Source organism: Tamandua tetradactyla, chromosome 1, assembly GCF_023851605.1.
Source record: "Tamandua tetradactyla isolate mTamTet1 chromosome 1, mTamTet1.pri, whole genome shotgun sequence".
NCBI classification, from domain to species: domain Eukaryota; kingdom Metazoa; phylum Chordata; class Mammalia; order Pilosa; family Myrmecophagidae; genus Tamandua; species Tamandua tetradactyla.
In genome coordinates, this window is record NC_135327.1 from 140,322,022 (window position 1) to 140,348,194 (window position 26,173).

Consider the following 26,173-nt stretch of genomic DNA (forward strand, 5'->3'; position numbering starts at 1 on the left):
CTCCATTCCTGTATTTATGTTATATTTTAGGACTATAGACTAATGTACTTTCTATTGCATTTTATATGCAATAGAAACTACCAAAAAAAAAATCCTTTTGCTATACTGAAGTGTTCAGGTGTGAAGTGTCAGCAACTTACTTTGAAATGCATAAAAAAATAAGGACTGATAGATGAATAGAGAAATGCACAGGTAGATATATTTATTTGGTTAAATATAACAGTGTTATTTGTAGAATCTAGGTGATCCGTATATGGGTAACTATACATTTCTTTCAACTTTTCTGTGTTTAAACATTCATATAATAAAATATTGAATAAATTTTTTTTGCTAAACTCTGAAAATTCACATTGAATTAAAATTCGTTAATGCAACTTTTAAATTACATTTCCATAAAATTGTTTTTATTAATGTTATGATTTGTTTTTCTAACGTGGATTAATTTTTAAATGTTTAAAAAAGTATTTTTGTTTCTTTGTAGAAAGTTTCAGCAATGGAATAGCTATACAATTTATTTTTTTTAAAAAAGCTATTTTCATTGACTATTTTATGAACTGAGGAAATTTTTAGTAAATTAAATTCACTTTTTGGTTTATTTAATTGGGCGATGTTTGACAATTGTTTAACAGTTTTTCTTAGAGGAGATGTATTGATCAGAGTTTAGTTATACATACTAAAACTTACTCTACTAGTAAAACTACTCTTAACTAATTTAAGCAGAAATGGATTTAACAAATTGTTTATTAAAAATGGTTGTCAAAGTTGATTAAACAGCCTGTAGGCTGAGCTTCAAGAGTGACACAAATCATTATATGCCATAGAACTGGGCTGTCAAAGGCTGCTGCTCATGCCATGATCAGGAAGCCACCTCTGCAGCCAGACTCCAGAGCCATACCATGTTTGCTATGATTACACTTATTAAAAGGGATGTCTCCCAGCCTCCACTAAGTTCTGAATTCTTCACTATACACAAGTGCCTTTGCTTGTTGGAATGTAAAATCAGGTTATATCCTCAGCCCTAGTTGCAAGGGAGTCGGAGACATACATTTTAGCCTTTCAGCCACTATGCCATAAAGGCATATTGAGAGTAGGATGGCATTAGATGAAAGGTTGCTGTTGAGATCTTTTTAATGAATGGGTCAGGCTGGCAATACCTTAACACACTGATCAGCATCATCACCGAAACTACCAGAAATTATGAACCTCCTGATGGGTACAATAGGAAATATATAGCATGCCCTATAAAACATTCTTGTCAAAAACATCAAGGCTGAATCTAAGAAAGCCTCTAGATCTAACGACCAAGTTTATAAAAAACAGAGGGATAGAAGCACATGTTACCACCACCACAGGGATGCAGTCAGCAAAATCCAGAGCATGGTAAACTACAGGGCAAATGGTAAGGAAATGAAAGGGGGGAGTGGAAACCTATCAATATATTGATATTTCAGACATATCAAGTAAATACAATGTGTGAACCTTGTAAGGATCTTGATTCAAACAGACCAGTTATTAAAATCTTGAGACTTGACTTCCGGAGAAGATGGCGGCTTAGTAAGGCGCGCAGGTCTTAGTTCCTCCTCCAAAACAACTACTAAAGAACTAGAAACAGTACAGAACAGCTCCCGGAGCCACGACGGAGACCAGACACACAGTATACCCATTCTGGAACAGCTGGACCAGCTAAGAGACTCCGCTGCAGTGAGGTTCCCGAGAGGCGCGCCCTTCCCCGGGCTGTGGCGGCTGGCGGCCAGAGCCCCTCCCTCCCTCCTTCCTGGGCCGGCTGGGAGCTTTGGATCGGCGGTTCCCCAAGCCGCAGCGGCCGGTGCCCCTCCCCCACATGCGGCTTCCCGGGCCAGCTGGGAGCCTCGGAGCGGTGGTTCCCCAAGCCACGGTGGCCGGTGACCAGAGCCCCTTCCACACACACAGCTTCCCAGGCCAGCTGGGAACCTCGGATTGGCGGTTCCCCAAGCCGTGGCAGCCCTCCCACACACGGCTTCCCAGTCCAGCTGGGAGCTTTGGATCGGCAGTTCCCCAAGCCACGGTGGCCGGCGCCCCTCCCCCACGCATGGCTTCCTGGGCCGGCTGGGAGCCTCGGAACGGCGGTTCCCCAAGCCGCGGTGGCCGGCGACCGCAGCCCCTTCCACACACGCGGCTTCCCAGACCAGCTGGGAGCCTCGGAACAGCGGTTCCCCAAGCCGCGGCGGCTGGCGACCCTTCCCCACAGGCGACTTCCCGGAGGGAAAGGAAAGAGTCTCCAACAGCAGTAGAGACTGAGCCAAACCTAAAATGAATACTGGCATTAATGAACATCTTCTGACTACTAAAAATAGGCCCTCAGCTCAGGCGAAACTGATCAAGGCGGAAGTCGCCGATTGGGCTAACTGAAAAACAGGAAAGGGGGTGAAACAAAGCCTTCTGTGGCTGTTTCTATGGAGGCTTCATTGCCTCTGGGCTCAGCGCTGGGATTACACAGGTTACAACTGCCCCGATCGCAGAAACAGGCTGCTTTCAGGGCTCTCTACCACCTGAACCTTCCCCGCGGGAGGGGTGAAACGCAACTCAGGTGGAATCCCTCTCTCAAGGAGTTCAGATCCCAGGACTTCACAATTTGAAGCCATTAAAACCAACCTACAACCTTTCCTCTGTCTCCACCACACACCCAGCAGCAAGAGTCTTCCAAAGTTAAAGGAGCCACGGCATCTTTTGCTGGTGGGACCCACAGACAGACAAGCACCACATACTGGGCAGGATAAGAAAAACAGAGCCCAGAGACTTCACAGGAAAGTCTTTCAACCTGCTGGGCCCCACTATCAGGGAAATCTGATTAAATGCCCAGACGCCAGCAAAAAATAACAAATCATACCAGGAAAATTGAAGATATGGCCCAGTCAAAGGAACAAACCAATAGCTCAAATGAGATTAAGGAGCTGAGACAACTAATTCTGAATATACGAACAGAAATGGAAAACCTCTTCAAAAACGAAATCAATAAATTGAGGGACCACATGAAGAAGGCATGGGATGAACAGAAAGAAGAAATGGAAAGTCTGAAAAAACAAATCACAGAACTTATGGGATTGAAAGACACAGTAGAAGAGATGAAAAAAACAATGGAAACCTACAATGGTAGATTTAAAGAGACAGAGGCTAGAATTAGTGAACTGGAGGATGGAACATCTGAAATCCAAAAAGAAACAGAAACTATAGGGAAAAGAATGGAAAAGTTTGAGCAGGGGCTCAGGGAATTGAATGATAATGTGAAGCGCACAAATATACGTGTTGTGGGTGTCCCAGAAGGAGAAGAAAGGGAAAAGGAGGAGAAAAACTAATGGAAGAAATTATCACTGAAAATTTCCTAGCTCTTATGAAAGACCTAAAATTACAGATCCAAGAAGTGCAGCGCACCCCAAAGAGAATAGACCCAAATAGGTGTTCTCCAAGACACTTACTAGTTAGAATGTCAGAGGTCAAAGAGAAAGAGAGGATCTTGAAAGCAGCAAGAGAAAAACAATCCATCACATACAAGGGAAATCCAATACGACTATGTGTAGATTTCTCAGCAGAAACCATGGAAGCAAGAAGACAGTGGGATGATCTATTTAAATTACTAAAAGAGAAAAACTGCCAACCAAGAAAACTATATCCAGCAAAATTGTCCTTCAAAAATGAGGGAGAAATTAAAACATTTTCAGACAAAAAGTCACTGAGAGAATTTGTGACCAAGAGACCAGCTCTGCAAGAAATACTAAAGGGAGCACTAGAGTCAGATATGAAAAGACAGAAGAGAGAGGTGTGGAGAAGAGTGTAGAAATAAGGAAAATCAGATACGATATATATAATACAAAAGGCAAAATGGTAGAGGAAAGTATTACCCAAACAGTAATAACACTAAATGTTAATGGACTGAATTCCCAATCAAAAGACATAGACTGGCAGAATGGATTAAAAAACAGGATCCTTCTATATACTGTCTACAGGAAACACATCTTAGACCCAAAGATAAACATAGGTTGAAAGTGAAAGGTTGGGAAAAGATATTTCATGCAAATAACAACCAGAAAAGAGCAGGAGAAGCTGTACTAATCAAACAAATTAGACTTCAAATGTAAAACAGTTAAAAAGACAAAGAAGGATACTATCTATTAATAAAAGGAACAATTAAACAAGAAGACATAACAATCATAAATATTTATGCACCGAATCAGAATGCCCCAAAATACATGAGGATACACTACAAACACTGAAAAGGGAAATAGACACATCTTGATAATAGTTGGAGACTTCAATTCCCACTCTCATCAATGACAGAACATCTAGACAGAGGATCAATAAAGAAATAGAGAATTTGAATATTACAATAAATGAGCTAGACTTAACAGACATTTATATGACATTACAACCCACAACAGCAGGATACACCTTTTTCTCAAGTGCTCATGGATCATTCTCAAAGATAGACCATATGCTGTGTCACAAAGCAAGTCTCAACAAATTTGAAAGATTGAAATCATACACAACACTTTCTCGGATCATAAAGGAATGAAGTTGGAAATCAATAATAGGCAGAGTGCCAGAAAATTCACAAATACGTGGAGGCTCAACAACAAACTCTTAAACAACCAGTGCGTCAAGGAAGAAAATACAAGAGAAATTAGTAAATATCTTGAGGCAGATGAAAATGAAAACACAACATATCAAAACCTATGGGACGCAGCAAAGGCAGTGCTAACAGGGAAATTTATTGCCCTAAATTCCTATATCAAAAAAGAAGAAAGGGCAAAAATTCAGGAATTAACTGTCCACTTGGAAGAACTGGAGAAAGAACAGCAAACTAACCCCAAAGCAAGCAAAAGGAAAGTAATAACAAAGATTAGAACAGAAATAAATGAAATTGAGAACATGAAAACAATAGAGAAAATCATAAGACCAAAGTTGGTTCTATAGAAAATCAACAAGATTGATGGGCCCTTAGCAAGATTGACAAAAAGAAGAAGAGAGAGGACGCAAATAAATAAGATCAGAAATGGAAGAGGAGACATAACCACTGACCTCACAGAAATAAAGGAGGTAATAACAGGATGCTATGAACAACTTTACGCTAATAAATACAACAATGTAGATGAAATGGACAAGTTCCTAGAAAGGCATGAACACCAACTTTGACTCAAGAAGACATAGATGACCTCAACAAACCAATCACAAGTAAAGAAATTGAATCAGTCATTCAAAAGCTTCCCAAAAAGAAAAGTCCAGGACCAGATGGCTTCCCATGTGAATTCTATCAAACATTCCAGAAAGAATTAGTACAACTCTCCTCAAACTCTTCAAAAAAATCGAAGTAGAGGAAAAGCTACCTAATTCATTCTATGAAGCCAACATCACCCTCATACCAAAAGCAGGCAAAGATATTACAAAAAAAGAAAACTACAGACCAATCTCTCTAATGAATATAGATGCAAAAATCCTCAACAAAATTCTAGCAAATCGAATCCAGCAACACATTAAAAGAATTATACATCATGACCAAGTAGGATTCATCCCAGGTATGCAAGGATGGTTCAACATAAGAAAATCAATTAATGTAATACACCATATCAACAAATCAAAGCAGAAAAATCACATGATCATCTCAATTGATGCAGAGAACATTTGACAAGATTCAACATCCTGTCCTGTTGAAAACACTTCAAAAGATAGAATACAAGGAACTTCCTTAAAATGATAGAGGGAATATATGAAAAACCCACAGCTAATATCATCCTCAATGGGGAAAAATTGAAAACTTTCCCCCTAAGATCAGGAATAAGACAAGGATGTCCATTATCACCATTATTATTGAACATCGGGTTGAGTTTCTAGCCAGAGCAATTAGACAAGAAAAAGAAATACAAGGCATCAGAATTGGAAAGGAAGAAGTAAAACTATCACTGTTTGCAGACGATATGATACTATACGTCGAAAACCCGGAAAAATCCACAACAAAACTACTAGAGCTAGTAAATGAGTACAGCAGAGTAGCAGCTTACAAGATCAACATTCAAAAATCAGTAGCATTTCTATACACCAGCAATGAACAAGCTGAAGGGGAAATCAAGAAACGAATTCCATTTACAATTGCAACTAAAAGAATAAAATACCTAGGAATAAATTTAACTAAAGAGACAAAAGACCTATACAAAGGAAACTACAAAAAACTGTTAAAATAAATCACAGAAGACCTAAATAGATGGAAGGGCATACCGTGTTCATGGATTGGAAGACTAAATATAGTTAAGATGTCAATCCTACCTAAATTGATTTACACATTCAATGCAATGCCAATCAAAATCCTAACAACTTATTTTTCGGAAATAGAAAAACCAATAAGCAGATTTATCTGGAAGGGCAGGGTGCCCCGAATTGCTATAAGGATCTTGAGGAAATAAAACGAAGCTGGAGGTCTCACGCTGCCAGACTTTAAGGCATATTATGAAGCCACAGTGGTCAAAACAGCATGGTATTGGCATAAAGATAGATATATCGACCAATGGAATCAAATAGAGTGCTCAGATATAGACCCTCTCATCTATGGACATTTGATCTTTGATAAGGCAGTCAAGCCAACTCATCTGGACAGAACAGTTCTTCAATAAATGTGCATAGAGAACTGGATATCCATATGCAAAAGAATGAAAGAAGACCCTATATCACTCCCTATACAAAAGTTAACTCAAAATGGATCAAAGATCTAAACATTAGGTCTAAGACCATAAAGTTAGAGGAAAATGTAGAGATATCTTATGAAACTTACAATTGGAGGCGGGTTTATGGACCTTAAACCTAAAGCAAGAGCACTGAAAAAGAAATAAATGGAGCTCCTCAAAATTAAACACTTTTGTGCATCAAAGAACTTCATCAAGAAAGTAAAACACAGCTACACAATGGGAGACAATATTTGGAAATGACATATCAGATAAAGGTCTAGTATCCAGAATTTATAAGAGATTGTTCAACTCAACAACAAAAAGACAGCCAACCCAATTACAAAATGGGAAAAAGACTTGAACAGACACCTCTCAGAAGAGGAAATACAAATGGCAAAGGCACATGAAGAATGCTCAATGTCCCTGGCCATTAGAGAAATGCAAATCAAAACCACAACGAGATATCACCTCACACCCACCAGAATGGCCATTATCAACAAAACAGAAAATGACAAGTGCTGGAGAGGATGTGGAGAAAGAGGCACACTTATCCACTGTTGGTGGAATGTCAAATGGTGCAACCACTGTGGAAGGCAGTTTGGCGGTTCCTCAAAAAGCTGAATATAAATTGCCATACGACCCAGCAATACCATTGCTAGGTATCTACTCAAGACTCAAGGGCAAAGACACAAACGGACATTTGCACACCAATGTTTATAGCAGCATTATTTACAATTGCAAAGAGGAAACAGCCAAAATGTCCATCAACAGACGAGTGGCTAAACAAACTGTGTATATACATACGATGGAATATTATGCAGCTTTAAGACAGATAAACTTATGAAGCATGTAATAACATGGATGGACCTAGAAGCGTTCTGAGTGAGACTAGCCAAAAACTAAAGGACAATACTGTATGGTCCCACTGATGTGAACCGACATTAGAGAATAAACTTGGAATATGTCATTGGTAACAGAGACCATCAGGAGTTAGAAACAGGTAAGATAATGGGTAATTGGAGCTGAAGGGATACACTGCAACAGGACTAATACAAAAACTCAAAATGGACAGCCAATAATACCTAATTGTAAGTAATTATGTTAAACACTGAATGAAGCTGCATCTGAGCTATAGTTTTTTTTTTTTTGTTTTTTTAATATATATTTTTTGTATTTTTTATTTTTATTTTTTCTCTATATTATCATTTTATTTTTTCTGTTGTCTTGCTATTCTTTTTCTAAATCGATGCAAATGTACTAAGAAACGATGATCATGCATCTATGTGATGATATTAAGAATTACTGATTGCATATGTAGAATGAATTTCTAAATGTTTTGTTAGTTAATTTTTTGTTAATAAAAAAAATCTTGAGACTTGCAGAAATTTGAACACTTGCTAGTCTGGATTGATCATATTAAGGAATTGTTGATTTTTAAGTGAATAATGGTATTGTGGTCATGTCTATATTTGCACCAATCACTTTTACATTATTTCAGATTTAATTTATTATTCTGTGTTTCATACTGGAGAGAAAATTTATTGTGCTAGGCATTTTACATATGCTAAATAATCCTATAATATAAATTAATTATAGTATTCATTAAGGGAAATACTTATTACAACTTAAGAAATGCATAAAAGCAAATGTCTATTTTAAAGTCAGTTATTATGTCTAGGAATGAACAAAGCGGCAGTCTTTCAGGAAGGAATACCATCAGGCATCTTAGCTAATTAATAGTAAGTAAATTATCAGATAAACTTCTCCTTTCAAGAAAACATTTATCAGATATTCCATAAAATAAACATTAGATTAGTTGTCTAAAGCATTTTCAAAATGTTTCTTTGTCCCAACATTTGAAAGAACATCTATTTTCTCATCATAAAAAAGAAAAACCCAAAGCATACCCAGCCAGGGTATAAATGAGAACCACACTGAAAGTCTTTGTTGAGACACTCCCAAGGGATGATCACTTGTGCCATCAGTGTCCCAAAATTAGTTGTCTGCCATCTTGAATTTGCAATTCTCTAACTTAAACCATGCATTCTGAATTTTGTTCTTGTGGCAAAAAAAATCAAATACTACAATGGTTTGTGCCCTTCAAAGCTCAATCTTACTCACCAAAACTTATTCCTTAGTATCTAATTACTGTCATTAGGAGATTTTAATTAATTTTACACCCTAGGGGGCAAATGAAAAAAAAAGTGTGAGAAACACTGACCTAAGTGTTTCTCTGATGACTTAGGTCAAAAGATATTTTACTTAGAACACTGATTTAAATCATATTTTCATATTCTTGGAAATGGATACCATTACTTACTTTTAAAATTACTTAATTATAAAAAATACTTTTCTCGACGATAAATACAAGTTATTTTCGCATTTCAAATTACTTGCAAAATCAAATTGCCTTCTTCCTAAAAATAATCCACCAAAAGCCATGTTTTTTAAAAAAATTTTTAACGTATCTGTACAAATGAGAATTGTTAATGAGTTGGTTAAAGTGGTGACTAGATATTCTGCTTTGGAATTGTACCCCAAATGATTCGTGCTGTCTACAGTGAGCTTATTAACTGTTAATTGCTAGTCTTCATTAAACTTTGTGATTTGCAAACAGTCTAAAAGTTTTAATACCTGTTGAAAGTTGTGTCTCATACTTCTGAAGTTTATTTCACCCCGTATACTTGCCCAATTCCATAATTGCTGTATAATTTTCTGGCTTGAACTTTAGTTGCAAGGTTACTATCCTTTACCCTAGAACTTAAGCTGCTTGAGACAACATCAGAAATGTCATCTCTATATTATGTAAAGTTTATATAACAAAGGTGGAAAAGGTGCTCTTTTCAACCCGACAATGCCACCTGCATTTAGATTATTTCATTTCAACTGTTTAGCATCCATGTACACAGTGTATGCATGAGTTAGAAAATTGAGTTAGGTACTCTAAGCACTGACAAATTAATGTGGCAGACATATTTTATAAATAGCTAATTTTAAATGATGTGAAAAATGATAAAATACAAGAGGCTTGGTGAAAGAGGCAATTGATTCTGCCAGAGGTCGAGCGAGTGATATATGGAGAAGTAGGAAGGCCTCTTGCCGCAAGTAGGGAGGACTTTGAAAGGTAAATAACTAGATTCTTGCATTTGGAGAAGGTAGTGAAGTGTTCCATGCTGAGGGTGATGGTGGGGGTAGGACAGTGGCAGATAAGGCTAGAAAAAATTGAAGTACGTGGATCTCAAATGACATGCTAAGACCTCCCTGCTCTCCTGGTTACCTTCCTAAGAACTACTTCAGTAGAGCTTTTTTTTTTTTTTTTGTAAACATAATACAGCATTGCATCATTTCTGCTTTTCTTCCCCCACACTCCTCATCTTGCATAGTGATCAAAATTTCCCTTCATTGTAACCTTGGACAAATTACTTTGGCTCTCTCTGTACCTTGATTTCCTCATCTATAAAATGGAGCTTAAAGATAGTGATTACTTCATTGGTTAAATGAGTTACTTACAACAGTATGTGGACACAGTAAGCACCATATAAGTGTTGTGACATAAATAAGTTGTAGACTATGGATAGAGTACTACCTAGCAGATATTCTCAGGTAATTGTTTAGAAGTTAACTCCCAACTATAGGCTTAAGCTTTAAAAAAACAAACAAACTATGCACATCATTATCTAATAGTTAGATAATCTAATTGTTAAAAGGACTATTAGTGTGCCCTTTTATTTTCGAGCTCAGGTAAATGCTTTTCCAGACCTAAGAACTTTTCACAGCATTTTATGAAATAAGAGGGTAGGTATGTTCATAATTATTTAAGACTTGATTAAAGACTTTGGGAATTCCTTGGCTTTTGACTGTATTTTTTTTTCAAATATTTTGATTGATAGATCTTATCATAAAACATTCCATACATGGTGTACAATCAATGCCTCACAATAGCACCACATAGCTGTGTATTCATCACCACGATCACCCTTTAGAACACTTGCATCACTCCAGAAAAAGAAAAAAAAAAAAAGAAAAACTCATACATCCGATACCTCTTACCCCTCCCTTTCATTGACCACTAGTATTTCCATCTACCCAATTTATCTTGAACTTTGTTCCCCCCTGTTATTTACTTTTTTATCCATATTTTTTACTCATTTATCTTACCCTAGATAAAAAGAGCATGAGATTCAAGGTTTTCACAATCACACAGTCACATTGTAGAAGCTGTATCGTTACACAGTTGTCTTCAAGAATCATGGTGACTGGAACACACAGCTCAACAGCCCAAGGCACTTCCCTCCAGCCACTCCAATGCACCATAAAGTAAAAAAGTTGCACCTGTATAATATGTAAAACAAACCTCCAGAATAACCTCTCAACTCTGAAATCTCTCAGCCACTGAAACTATTTTGTCTCATTTCTCTCCTCCCCCTTTTGGTCAGGAAGGCTCTCTCAATCCCTTGATGCCAGGTCCAGGCTCATCCTGGGATTTCTGTCCCAAGTTGCCAGAGAGATTTACACCCCTGGGCGTCATGTGCCATGTAGTGGGGGAGGGCAGTAAGTTCACCCACTGCATTGGCCTCGAGAGAGTTGGCTATAGTCTTTTAATACTTTCACTGTCCAGTATGAATCCTTATGCTGTTGAAAGGAAAAAGAGAAAGGTCACATAGGACCATCTTATACACCTATTAACAGTGGGAAAGTGATAGGAAAAAACAATCTTCATTAAGTATTTGATTTAACATGTAGATTTAATATGACATTTCCTGTTCTCCATTATTCCAAGTTTTTTATTTACATTGCTGTATAATAAACTAATGCAAACCATCGTGGCTTACAACAATTATTTCTCACAGTTCTAGGGGTTAGGATGGATCAACACATGGTGTTGGCTGGGGACTAGCTGGCCTCTCTCCATCTGGTCTGTCATCAGTCACTTCGTCTGAGCCTAACAGCCAGCAGGTGCCCAGTAGCCAAACCTCTTAAGGTCTAGACCCAGAATTGGTCCAGTCAGTCCAGAAACACACCTGCTGTGTTTTATTGGTCAAAGCAAGCCACAGAAGCCAGCCCAGATACAGGGGTGGGAAAACAAACTCCACATCTTGACTGGAGGGGCTGCAAAATACTGTGACCATGATTTCCAGCCACACTTGCTGACCAGGTCAACCACAAGATTAAAAAAAACACAAAACTGGTAATATTCCCAGATTCTGACTTCTGTCTCCACTTAACATGTATCCCATTTGTGCTAGAAATGGGAATTACCTTCCTGCAGGATAGGAAGTAGATAGCAAAGCATACAGATGGTGTCCATTAGTTTTCTAGCTGTTTTTTTTTAAGGTCCATGAATGTCATTTGACTTAACCACCCCCTTTCTAGTCAAACACACACGTTTCTTGCCCCCTAAAGCTTACACTTCTAACTTCTCTGAAATCTAGAGGCATACAGAGGGTCAGTGGTTAAGATCAAGAGTTTTGGAAAAAAAGTGAGATATACTTTCTGACTGCCACTTTATGTGACTTTTTAGGTAAATTATCTTAAGTGTATTCCTCAGATTCAACCATAAAACAGGATGGTTATCTATTTTACAAGGTTTGTGAATATTAAATAAGATATGTGTACAGAGATTAGCAGAGTGCTTGGAGCATCACAAGCATTCAGCAAGGTTAATACATTTTACTAGATGGACTCAAGTCTGCATGAAGGTACACTAATGCCTGAAGATTTGCTCATGCTTCTTATAAAGTGACCTATGGGGCAGATTATCTTGACATTCAAGTCTTCATAAACACTCCTAAAGCAGTGAAGCCACCAAAAAAAGCTTTGGGACTTTTAGCTTTATGAATTTTCTTGAGTGCTTTTCCGGGTTTTTTTTGAGATATACATTTTCCTCTTGATTTGCTTTGCTGTCCCCTTCTGGCGGAATGGAGAAGTGTTGGTTGCTATGCTAACCCCTATGGCTGCTCAAACTGCTAAAAGCTATTAGTACTTTGAATCCTTACTTTCAAAACTCTTTGGTCCTAAACCCAAGTAAATTCAAATAAAAATATAATCTGAATGTCTACATATTAATTTCAACTTCATATTTTTGTTACATAGAAATAGATATTGGTAGAGGGATAACTTATTAAAAGGGACAACTCTAGGTTGAAAAAATGTTAAGGATATTCTGTTATTCTGAATGGCAAGCAATAGGAAATCCCTATAAACTACATTTCACTTTTCTGAAATAATGTGTGCATACGTAATTTTAATTTTTACATCTTCCTAATGTTATTTTCAGTTCATCTCCTCATCTTTTAAATGTTAAGACATATGTAGTATTCCTAGGTTCATATTTTTAAAATTTTGCATGGGAACTACATGCAAAATGTTCTTATTTTGTGCCTACTTCAAATAAAATGAGAAATGCTAAATAGGTATTATATTTAATACAGTAAATTTAAATGCTTTTCACATTTTTAAAAGGTATTGGAAATATTCTAATAGATTAATATGTATGTAGATGAGACTAAAATTTAGAAGGCACAATATTTTAAGATACTATATTAGGTAATCCATTTGTACATTTGTGTAGTTATTAAATTGTTGATCCTTTTGACATTTTTCAATCAGAAAAATATATAAAAGAAAAGTATTTTTCTGTTTATTTTGTGTTTGGCTATTTGGGAATAAATTGACTAAATATGCTCTTTCTGATAAATTGCCAAGAAAGTTCACAAATGCTAGCTATTAAATTAAATCATGATCCCAGTACATATACCATGTTATCTCTAAAAAATGTAAAATGACTGGAATCTTTGGAATTCCCTTCCCCCATTAATTCAACAAAGCCCAGATTTGTTGTAGTTTAGAGCACAGAGCTCCATCTTCTTGAACTACCCAAGCATTTCTGCTTTAAACTGTTAAATTTCTTACTCTAAATAATAATCACTTGCATATATATTTTATAAGATTTGTGCACCTTGAAGATAAATAGCACAGAAAAACTGGTTGTAGCAAATCTGTTAAGATCTATAAATTCAATGTATATCAAAACTATATCTACTTGGCACATATATCATAATATACAAGAGCTGTTTATTGAGTAGATATGAGCCAAAACCTTTGTTAAAAAGCCTTTGCAACTGTCCATCTGCCAGAATGAAAATCTGAGCTTCTGGCCTTTAAAAACTGTGTGACAAAGATCCAAAAGTGGAGAATATAGTATTTAAAAAATGAAATTAATTTATATCTCATTATTTAGAAAGCTAATAATGGAATCTGAATTTCTGATACCTAAAATAACATTAGGAGACATCTGTGTAAAAAAGAACAAAAGCAGCAAGAAACTTCACAAACCTAGCATAACAATGACTTAATCTCGTGTTTAGTATTAAACTAGAATCATGAATAACACGTGAGTAAAAAATGATATAATTCAATAGAAATAGCAAAATCAGAATAAAGCTAAATATTGAGATGTCATTTTCACTTAAATTTCTCTCAAAAGTCTCAGATTGCAAATTGCATTAGTTTTCTTTCCCCCTGTTCATATTAGGTAAATATCATTTCCTTTCTGTTTACGTTATGAATAAATTCTTCTTATGTATATGTAGATGTCTTCAGAATAGAACCAAATATGCAATTGGGAAACTGGATATATTCCTGACAAAAGTAATCACAGTGGATTTTTTTGACCACCTTGCTTATGAGCCGACGCCAGGCACACAGACAAGTATATTTCACATCCATGGAATGAATGCAAGTTGGTGCTTTCAATCGTAGGTCAAGAGATTATTAAATTTGAAAATACAAACACTTAACAGGTGGTTGGGACTTAATTTATGTATTCAACGGACATTAGTATTCTATCCTATGTCAGAACAATGTTTTTTGTTTTTAAGATTATTTAACTAGAGCTTTTTTATGCTCTTCTCCCAAGCTACAGGCACTTTAGTCTGGCATTGAATATACACAACCATTGAGTTTTTCAGGCACGTAATTACATGAAAAAGAACTTTCAAGCTCTTTCATAGTTGAACTGGCTCTTAAATATTTTCAGGGGAGAGGAGTCCCAAGAATCTTGTGTTCTTTAAGAAACTGGCATATATAAACAAACTGCTATATGTTCAACTAAATCATAAAGAAACCTACTGATTTTTTTCTAAAAGTACAATGCCATCACTATTCATATAGTAAAAGGATGGAATGGTAAAGGTACATTCCATCTCCTGTGAGTGCACAGTTGTAAGCTAATCTAAATGGAAAAAACTTGACACTGACAAGTGTTTAAAGGAAAAAAGAACCCATCAAAAAAAATTGCTGAACAAGAATATCTCCTCTTAAGGAGAAAAATGTTATCCAACACAACATGACAATTACAGGTGTGAAAACTACAGATTTTTCTTTGACTTATAATACAGAAAAATATAGTGGGAGGAAGTCAGTATCATTTAGAACTGAGGCAGGTTTATGTAAAAATGGAACAGAGAGTACAATGATTTTACCTCATGAAGGAAATGTCTGAAATGATATTTCACAAGTTTTCATGTCTATAATAAACTATATTAATGTAAAAAATATCATTGCACAATTATCAAAAATACGAAGTCTGAATTTTTCCTCTTAGGTTTATAATAGACAACCAAACCTTTGTTTAATGCATTTACTTCTACAAGTCTGTTTAGCATTTGTATAGCACATGCTATAAAAGTACCTACATACATACTGGTATTTTAAGAATCATGTCTCATCTCAAACTAGTGATATGCTTTTTACCCATTAGATGTTTTATTTCCATCATAAGAAACTAAGACTTTTCTAAGTGGTACATTTTAGAAAGCTTTGAGTTTTTAATTAACATATTACATAAAAACAACTTTGATTTTTAAATGAAATCTTTTTAGTGCTGTGTCATGATGGGCTTAACAGCTGAAGCATATAGTAATTACATTGTACTGTTTAAACTAATTCATAGCTACAGGAAAATGATATATTTTTAAAATATCACCAACATGAGAATGTAGTTATGAGCAGCGAAATACAAGAAAACAGTGAATGAATAAGTAAGATGTTTTCTCAGCAGTGGCCATTCATTATTTTGTTAGGAACCTGGAAGAAATTGTCTTCTTTTACTTTCAAGTCATTTCTCAGCTTCTTCAATATCACCCTGAATTACTGAAATAAGTGATTCTAAAGAATCAAAGTTCTTTTCTGGTCTGAGGTAGCCAACATTGGTCACATTGAGCATTTCCCCATAGAAGTCCTTGTTGAAGGTTTGTATGATGTGAGTTTCCATAGACTTTTTTGTATTCTCTGGCCCAACCATAATAAATGCCAGTGGATAGATCAGTTGGAAGATTATGGACTATTTGTTCAGTGAAGTTAGCAGTAGGTAGGGATGCCCAGTTGCTTGGAGCAGTGAATGAAGCCAGGCACCACTTGGCAGTGGCAGAAGTTGGGTAAGTGCCTCATGATGCCACCCATTTGCAGCGTGGGGGCTGGCCCACTCTGCAGGTTCAGTGGGGTCACCATCTAGGCGGTGCTGGGACCCTCCCAGACCAACCGTAGGACGTGGAAGGGAGCTTGGGCGCACAACTGGCCCATGGCTACGACGAAGAGCCACGGCGGGTCCCTCACAGCGCCAACCCAGCGGAAGCTACTGGGCGCCTGAAATGTTGCATCCAGAACAATGTTTAATAAAATATTTATGTTTAAAACTAACTCAGCTTTGCATACTTAGCTGCCTGTTGATTATGAATGCCAACATTTTCACCAAATTTAATGGTCATTTCTCTCACAGGGGACTAGTTTAGTAGAGCAAAAAGTAAAGAAAAAATAAGTACCGGGAAATGAATAGAATATACTACAGGCACAAAGAGGGAATAGTTTTGACTTATGAGGCAAAATAAGATGAGAAGTTTAACAGAGAAAATGACCCTCAACTAAGTTTTGCTAGATGAGTAGGGATCACAAGGACAAAGGGCAGTCAAGATGGAGGGTACATTATGACTAAGGTGTGGTGAGTTCAGGAAACTGAGTAGTTCTTATGGCTGGAGCACAGGCGTAAATGGAGAAAAGGCTACAGAGGTAAGCAACAGACAGATCTAGCCTTTTCTCCACTTATGTTTAGCTTCCTGAACCAATTACATGTATATAAAAAAAACAAAAACAATACATAATCTTTCACCATGCACAAAAAATCAGTTTTGTAGATTTAGATTAAAAATACAATATATTCTCTTAAAGTTTCTATTCTGTGCTTTGTATTGGTTTAAAAAAATAAATCTAGATGAACTGTAAAATAATATAATCTTGGAGTAGTCAAAGATTTCTTAAACAGGATACACAAAAAAGCATTAATCATGAAGTAGAAAAAACTGATAATTTGGACTAAATTAAATTTAGGAACTTCTGTTCATCAAGACACCATTAATAGAGTAAAAAGGTAAACCAAAGGCAAACCCACAAGGATTAAAATGCAGAATACAAAAATTACAAGAATCCAATAAGAAAAAGATAGAACCCAATAGAAAAACAGGTGCAGAATTGCCAGGCTATAGGGTATGTGTACATTTAACTTTAGTAGATGCTGCCAAACAATATCTATGGGAGATTTGAACATAATGTACCCTCCATCTTGACTGCCCTTTGTCCTTGTGATCCCTACTCATCTAGCAAAACTTAGTTGAGGGTCATTTTCTCTGTTAAACTTCTCATCTTATTTTGCCTCATAAGTCAAAACTATTCCCTCTTTGTGCCTGTAGTATATTCTATTCATTTCCCGGTACTTATTTTTTCTTTACTTTTTGCTCTACTAAACTAGTCCCCTGTGAGAGAAATGACCATTAAATTTGGTGAAAATGTTGGCATTCATAATCAACAGGCAGCTAAGTATGCAAAGCTGAGTTAGTTTCAAAATCTACAAAACAGGTTAGTCACATGGTCATAAGGACATGAAGAGGTGCTGCAAGTCTTCAGGGATATAGTTATATCACAATACAATATCACAACGTATCTATTAGAATGGCTAAAATAAAAATTATTGGCAATATCAAGTGTTAGCAAAGATACAGAACAATTAGAGGAACCATATTGGAAAACTGCTTGGCAGTATCTACTAAAGCTGAATATACATGCACACCCTTTCATGAAAACAAACAAAAAAAATTCTCCTCTTCAGTATATACCCAACAGATACACATGTACATATGTGCACCAAGACACATTCAAAAATGTTCACAGCAACAGTTTGTAATCTCTCTGGCATATGTTCCCAAACCAAAAACGACAAAATGTCTATGATGAATGGATAAATTGTATATTCATACAATCCAAAGCTACAACAATGAAAAATGAACAAATGACTGCTACACATATAATAATGAATGAATCTCAGAAGCCCAAGGGTGTCCTCAGGGGATGATAAGGTTCTATTGCTTGACGTAGGTGGTGGTCACACTTACATGGGTGATTATACTTTGTGCTGATTAATATGATTTTTCTACCTCTCTGAATACACATTGTACTTCAATGAAAATGTACAAATCAACCCTTTCCCAACAACAACAAAAAATTGTAAATTATTTTAGTACCATATCACACAAATCATCAAGTGTGTAAAGGGGCTAATTTTTTTCCCAGTTATATTTCAGTTTAAATTTTATTAGGAAAATTATAGGCTATAGGAATAACTGTGTTTTTTGAATGTCAAGGATCCAATGTATACCACCCATGTCCTTATTAAGATCAAAATATATGGGAAAACTTTGAAATTCTAAGGTATCAACATGAAGATGATTTAGCTTAAAATAAATGTTAATGTAAAATTCTAGTATAATTTTCTTCTCCACAACAATTGCCCTCCTACTCATTTAAGGGTAGTCTGTCTCACTTGAATCTCCTAACTAATTTCTTCATTTTTTAGCATGCAGAAGGAATGCTAAAGTTGTTGAAGTTAACCAAAGTAAAATTCCAACTACTTCAATCAATAATGTCAAAATCCAGACAGTATTTTGGGAGCTGTGCTCTACATATGGGATGGAAAGAAACAAGTTCCCCTTTTCCAGCCTCACCTCTGCTTGGTGTCCCACTAGGATCATGGCAGGCTAATAATAAGGATGAAAACAATGCCAAGAGACAACTCAAGGATCAGTATTTGAAACTGTAAAGCAGTGTTTTTGCAGGAGATGCTCTCTATTCCCATCATACCCAGGACAGGAGGTAGGCTGATATTAAGTCTAATTTCCTAGGAATGAGAAAAGAAAAACCAAGACAACTGTAGGCACTGTAAAATTGTGTGTTTTTTTAATGGCAAGTCCAATATCCTGAAACATACATATATTCTGATAGTTTTCTAATCCCAATTCAGTTAAAATATTAAAGTAACACTCACAAGCTAAGAGAATTCAATATTGTTCCAAGGCACTTACTGAATCTCCATGACTAGATGTGAAATAAGAACAATTAGGATGGACAATCAGACAGTATATAATATAAAAATAACTTTTTGCTTACAATTTACAAAATGTATTATTACAATCTTTGATCTCTGATAACCTGCAATGCTGGCTGCATGAATCCAGCAATTTTTAAATTTAGAAACTATTTTCTAAAACTTCAGGGCAAATAATTTACAAATAAGGTACACAAAGATTTAGACCATGCAGAGATTTCTTACATCTTCTGTTAATATTTTATGACTTCAGCCTTATCAAATTATATACCTACTTGCCCTGTACATATACAAAATAACACATACATGATAAAACATTAGCAAAAGAGTAGTTCTTAAACTCAATATTTATCATAAAAGTATAACTATATTAACATGTCTACAAGCAGCGTGTAACAGGGTTAAGAGACATTAAGGCAATAATACTTGAAGTTACAAAATAAACCATATGTAATACTTTTTCTTAAGTGTAGTTTAAGGCAGGTAGATGGTCCCAGCAAAAAATATTAAGGTAACAATCTACACTGCTGTTAGTTCCACATTTTTAAGATGGAATACTTTAAATCTGGCTTTCAGTGGCACTTGAATTTTTCCAGTATAATTTAAAGTGTCTTTTATCTCCCTGCATCATGTCCATTCTGAAGGTGGATCTCTTGGTCCTTTGGGTTTTCCACAGCGATTACCAAAACCTTCAGACAAAAATACCAAAAAAAAACGGTCAATGTTCAATATTTATACTGATGAAACTCTGTCCAAAGACATCCTCATTTTTTTGGAACAAATGAAGTTCCACATGAAAATTTAGAATTTAAACCAAATGAAACAACTGTAAATATGTTTTGGGTAACTGAAAATAATAGCTTCTTTTAAAATATGCAAAAAGAGGTATGGGGACAACGGCACCATAAAAGATTTTAAAGATTAAAAAAAAAAGCTAAAAATAAAACCAATTCTATCACAACATAAAAACATCTAAGATATTTGGGTCTTTCCAACACAAGCAAGAGATTTATTTTATATAATGTGGATTTTTATGTTTTTATTTTTAATCTCAGTATAGAACAGAATAAACTGTCATGATTATTCAATCAACTTTCATCATACACATGTTTTATTCTTGGAAGTGTCGTTTCAGAACCTCCTAATAGCATAAAGCAGAGATTAACTTTGCTTTAAGGAAATCCTAGAGTGATGATAAAGAATGACATTTTCTCATTCTTGTCAGCATTACTTAAAGTTTAAAATTATTTATTAAAAATATTACCAATATCTGTGGTTTCTGTTGGACTTTCTGATATCTGATCTTTCTTGTCACTGAAAATAGGTGAACATTCTATACAAGTCTCTGTGTGAACACCTTCTGGTGGGTGATCTAAAATGCAAGACAAAATCCTTATTAATCACATCACATGCACAGAACCATTAACTGTTTTAATATGGGCAGTGAGTTAAAAGAGGAGTTTCTCTCTTGGGATAAATATAAATACAAGGGTACTGAGCAAAGGAAATCACATTAGGGTACCCCTGAGGGCACCTAGAATTTACATACTTAACTTTATTTACTATACCTGGATCTTAGCTATTATATTTTCTTAAAGTAGTTATACTATGTACCTGTATTTGAAGGCAATAATTACAACTGAAATGCCTTGATATGGAAATCAATGGCAAATGAGTTCATACTTAATTAATGGACTTATTATTGGCCCCAAAAGTCATATACTTTTCAAAGTATATGTCAGTTCCTAGCCCTACTGATGACTGTTTACATTTGAAAATGAAATCAAGTTATTATTGACCTACTAAATATATACACTTGAAATGACATTTTGTAATGAAAGAATTTTAAGAAAATTAAACTTCTAACTCAAGAAACTAATTTAATACAGCACAAAAATGGGAACATTAAAATTTTGAGATACGATAAAATATACTTAGCTGTAGTTAAAGAGCAATATTTTCTGATTACTAAGTATCAGTTAAGACATTAAACTCTGGAAATATTTATTTACATTTTTTCTTGTTGCTTAAATTTTAGTTTATTCATTTTACTATAAATGCACAAGAATAGTAATTTAAAAATTAGCTACTATGATCCATGCATTCTTTCACATTTATCAAATTCCCAACACTTCTGTGAGGAGCCTTTATAGAATCTTGGAGTACAAGTCAAATAAAAGATGATCTCTGTCTTCAAGGTGCTTATAGTCTAGACAAGAGTCAGCAAACTTTTTCTGTAAAGTGCTGGAGTGTAAATATTTTAGGCTTTGCAGGCCACATATGATCTCTATCGTTTATTGTTCTTTGTTGTTGTTTTTTATTTTAAACAACCTTAAAAATGAGAGAAAAAAAAGCATCCCTAGCTCAAGAGTTGAACAAAAAAACAATGTCAAGGGCAATATTAGACCTGAGGGCTATAGTTTGCCACCTAGTCTAGTAGGAGAAACAGACAAGTACATTAATTATTATAGTAGGGTATTAAGTTTTATAATTAAATTATGTATAGAGAGCAATGGGGTGCAAAGGAGGGACATCTAGAAATAGTGGTAGTAAGGTATTCATGACTGGCTTTTAAGAGGATATGATGAGACTTGGTCTAAGGGCCTCAGTTTTCTGAGTGAAAGAAAAGTCATCTACTGAGTAACAGCAGGGTTGATAATATTAGAAGAAAAGTTAAGGTTTGGAAAACGCAGGGGAAATACAAAGAGCATATAAGTTACTAGAAAATGCTGAGAGCAGCTAGTGCTTGATAAGACCCAGAATTGTAGGTTTACTCTATAAACCTTAGTGATGCTCCCCAAGCAGCACTCAGTAATCTCAAGGAATAAACTAAAATGGTATGGAGTTAGAAGTAAGAACGCTGAAGACAACCGAGTGTGACTAGAGTGATGGAGGATAGAATCTAGGTCAGAGAAGAGATACCAGAAGGGAGCTGACAGACTTAAAAAATAAAAGAACCAGGGATCCAATAGCAACAGCAGCAGCAGGAGGAGGGATATAATAAAGATAATAATAATAGCATTGTTAACAACGCTATTGGGTGCCTATCATGTGCCAGGCACAGCATTTTGAGACTTTATATTTTATTTAATTTAACAATCACAACAATCCTCTAAAGTAGGTACTATTATTTCCATTTCACAGAGAGGGAAACTGAGACTCAGAAACATGGCTAAAGCCACATACCAAGTAAAACTGAAAAAGTGGGATTCAAATCCATTATCTGCTTGAATCTACATCATCTGCTCTTTTAATTATAAAAAGTGCAGAGACAATAGATGAGTTGAAGGGATTCTATTAGGTTAAGATGTTTGATGAGCTGCTTACATACTTAATGATTTATAAAGAGTTAATAATTTGATCCATTTTATTATGTAAAATAATAGTAAAAATAAATGGAACAAAATTTTTCTAACCTCAACACTAGACTGGTTTGAATTACATAATCTCATTAATCCTCACAAATAAATGTAAAAAGATTTCTGAAACAATTGATATTTCTGGATCAAATTTAATAATGTAGATTAACGTAGACACTTTTTCAAATGTCAGAATCTAGCTTCTAAGTTTTTTTTTTTTTTCCTCAGGTGCATGGTCTAGAAATTGAACCTGGATCTCCAGCACAGAAGACAAGCATATAACCACTGAACCACCCATGCACCCTTTTAAGTGTTTTTAAAACAACAGAAAACAAAATACAGAAAAAACATCTTAAAAATAACAACTTTCCCACTGACCTATAACTACTAATAAATAAATATCCCCATTATTTTGCAAATCCATGAAATCTGGTGTTAGTACTTAGTTAATTTGGAAGAATTGTACTTTGTAATTCAAGAGTTCTCATATTTTCATATACATAGATAACTAAATAGCATGCACCATGAGGCATACTATTTTATGGAAATTAATCTACATCATCTATAGCAAAAAAATATCTAATCACTTACCACATTTTTCATTTCTAGAGGTTATCAGGCCCTATAAGGAAGACATTAGGTGTTACAATACATTCCTTTTATCTATAAATAACAGAAAATTTGGTCTGTTGTGGTTATATATCCTAAAGAATCAAGATCTATTAAGATTCTGTGTCTGAGGGGAAAAAAACAAGTGTTTTCAATTAGGCTTAAAATGTTTAAATGTTATACTTTTTTATTCTGGTAGTAAAGAGATGGAGGAATTCCTTTTCCCTTCTTGAGGGAAGCAAAATGCAGGAGCTACTTCAACAAGGAACATATACACAGTAGCCAGCCACCTATCATATTTCATCAAATTATGGTATCATTGATTATAACACATAACCTCATTATTTTAATTACCACTATTTTATGTACTAATTAAACTATATGACAATGTTTTTAAAAAAATCAACTGTAAGATGTACCTGAATTTCAGAGATGTTAAAATGTGGAGAAAAGCATGAAAAATGTTAATATTGATTAAAAATGACAAATCCTCCCATGGCCAAAATATTTAGCTATCAAAACATTTCCTGACTGTGGAAAGAAACTTCAGGTGACTAAATAATAATAATAATAATAATAACACTAAGGGAATATTTGCTTGGTATTATAATGTGAGGAAAAAAACCTAAGAAAGTACTATTACTTTGGAAATGGTAACTCCTATTCCACCCATCACTCCAAAGAGATTTGTAACATGGCATAATTTATAAACTTCAAAAGCAGCTTGGAAAAATAATTCTCTGATGTGATGGCCACATGTACATCAATCAGGTTACCCTTTTTAAAAATTTCAGGTACCAGTTATTACATTGGCTCTTCATCTGAAATCTTAGCATAAGAAATGCTGAGTTTATAATTATAATTAATGATCTTATGGTAAGTTTTTACAGAAAACTATAACATAAGTTAAAATAAAAGAGCAAAAAATGAACCTCTCGCTATTCCAATTGCAAAAGGACTCACTTCAGACTTTTTTGGTTCAGATTGTTCCTTATTTTGAAGTTCACTCCATTCAGATCTGACAGTTGTATCTAAGAAAAATGAAAAATAAAATTAACATCTTTAATACTTGAAATTTCTTTGCATTAAAATAATAGCCAAAATCTGGATCTATAGCTTTCTAGAAACTCATTTCCATAAAAAAATTTCTATTACATCAAAACAATTCTGTTAAATCGTTCCTTAAAATTTGAATATATTCATTCTATCATTGATGAACTATAACTAATTTTAGAAAATTAACTATTTTTCAAGAGGCTTACAACTTACAGTAATACTGGTTAAATATACATGCATGGTTCTCATCCTGGACGGGACTATTGGGCATACCCTACTAAGCATGAGATACTGCAAATACAATAAAGTTGTTTTATTCTCTTTTTTTGGGGGGGGGGGGGAAGGGGGTAGTTGGAGAAGTATATTATCAATGCATATGAAGTAAAATATGATTACATTCCCCCATTTATAACTGATAATCTAGTGGCCTTAAGTAAATCTCATTTAACACCATTCAAGTGATATCCCCACCCATAAACCAACTTACATTTTCACCTACCTAAACTGGCACCAAATGAAGCAAGACTGTCTTTTCATAAATAAATATTACTTTTAATGTATGAGAAGACACCAAATTACAAATACATCTATAATTACACTGAAATGAATTTGTTATCTACTAATACAAACACTAAGGAACCTAGCAAATAGAAAATACCATTTCAAAGTACATTTTCATACAAGGAATTTATCAATTTGAATCTGTTAGTTAATAATTTAAGTATGCAGCCCAATAGCTACAACTAAAATCAGCTATGTTTTTAAGAGTTTATTGGTAGAGAAGGAGGTAAATGTTTATAAAAGCAAAAGAGACACTCACTATGTTCACTTGCTAATACATAAGATTCAGGAGTTCTTTCAGGTAGGGGAGGAGGTGAATCTTCATTAGTATCAACATCTAAATTAAATATATAAAATTTAATTATTAAAAATAATGTGTTAAAAGAAAGTAAGATAGCTTTCCTGACATTCTAAAAATCCCTGTTATAAGAATAGAAGAGAACCAGCTTTTAAAAATGCAAAAGGTAAACAAGAAACCCTTGGCACTCAATCTGTTATCAAGAAGCCTTAGGGAGTTTATTGAGCAGTGAAGAATAAACTCCGTCTTTACTATTTAGAAAAAATGACTCTAGGTTTTTGACATTCCTGACACTTTCCAAACATTCATCACACCATCCTCAGGGCAGTCTCAAGTAGAGAATACAAAAAGTTTCTTCTCTAAGGATGTTGCTGATGAACTTTGAGTCCAATATCAAAGCTTTCATCATGGAACTTTAGCCAGTGCATTCCAAACTGGAGTTAATTACTTCACTCACTTAATGATTTCTGTAATACTCCATACCATCCACCCCACACACTATTTTAAATCTTACTCATTTTGAATTTACCTATATACTTCAGTCATATTTTAAACAGTAATAACTCAGAAATAACAGTTTTGAAACACCATTATTTTGAAATACATGTAAAAATGTACCTATTAAAAATTTTAATTGTCCATAGGTTTGTTGCCTAAACTCTTGTGAACAGTGCACATAAGCATATGGTGAGAGTAATGACTGACAATTGAGAAAAGCTTTTCACCAATTAAAATAAAATTAGATGACTTCTAGTCAACTAAGATGGTGGCATAAGACACTCCAAGGTGCCATCCCCCAACAAAATCTATGAACAAGCAAAATGTGGCAGAGCTATTTTCCTCAAAACTTTAGAAACTAGGTAAAGGGTTGCATTAACTAAGGGAGTGATGAATCAAGAAAACAAAGCTTTCATGGTGCTCTTGTTAGCCTTTCCCCTGCAGCAGTGTGGAGCCAACCTGTTTTCCCATTCTGGGTCCCTGACCCTGATCTAGAGAGAGCACAGTAACTTCCCTATGTGCACACTGTGGTGCCTGTATGTCCATGCCAATGTATCAGGTGGCACCCTGAAAAGCTGAACCAGGAATCTTATCTCGGGCTTGCCCTCCCAGAACTTGTCTTGCACACAGAAGCAGCTTCCAGACAGCTAAAGTGGTATAAGACATAATTAAGTCA

General features: G+C 35.1%; 1 protein-coding gene, 1 long non-coding RNA gene and 1 pseudogene across 5 annotated transcripts in view; 1 reads left to right on the forward strand and 2 right to left on the reverse strand.

Annotated features, from left to right (window-relative positions):
* The window catches only part of LOC143678338 (uncharacterized), a 75,833-nt gene extending 52,915 nt beyond the window's left edge, over window positions 1-22,918 (forward strand). Inside the window, exon 4 of one of the 2 annotated variants that reach the window (XR_013173255.1) lies at window positions 18,589-19,014. This is a non-coding gene — a long non-coding RNA (uncharacterized LOC143678338). Of the gene's footprint in view, window positions 1-18,588; window positions 19,015-22,703 lie in introns of those variants that run through there. The other variant, XR_013173204.1, reaches the window with a different exon arrangement.
* On the reverse strand, window positions 15,532-16,196 carry LOC143686672 (riboflavin kinase pseudogene; annotated as a pseudogene).
* PTPN12 (protein tyrosine phosphatase non-receptor type 12) overlaps window positions 18,947-26,173 on the reverse strand; it is a 133,657-nt gene continuing 126,430 nt past the window's right edge. For all 3 annotated transcript variants that reach the window (XM_077155196.1, XM_077155275.1, XM_077155358.1), the window contains exons 14-18: window positions 24,961-25,038; window positions 24,048-24,115; window positions 23,067-23,097; window positions 20,381-20,488; window positions 18,947-19,805 (exon numbers count right to left, since the gene is read on the reverse strand). In XM_077155196.1, the coding sequence (XP_077011311.1) occupies window positions 19,744-19,805; window positions 20,381-20,488; window positions 23,067-23,097; window positions 24,048-24,115; window positions 24,961-25,038 (347 nt within the window). In that variant the 3' untranslated portion in view covers window positions 18,947-19,743. The remainder of the gene's footprint in view (window positions 19,806-20,380; window positions 20,489-23,066; window positions 23,098-24,047; window positions 24,116-24,960; window positions 25,039-26,173) is intronic.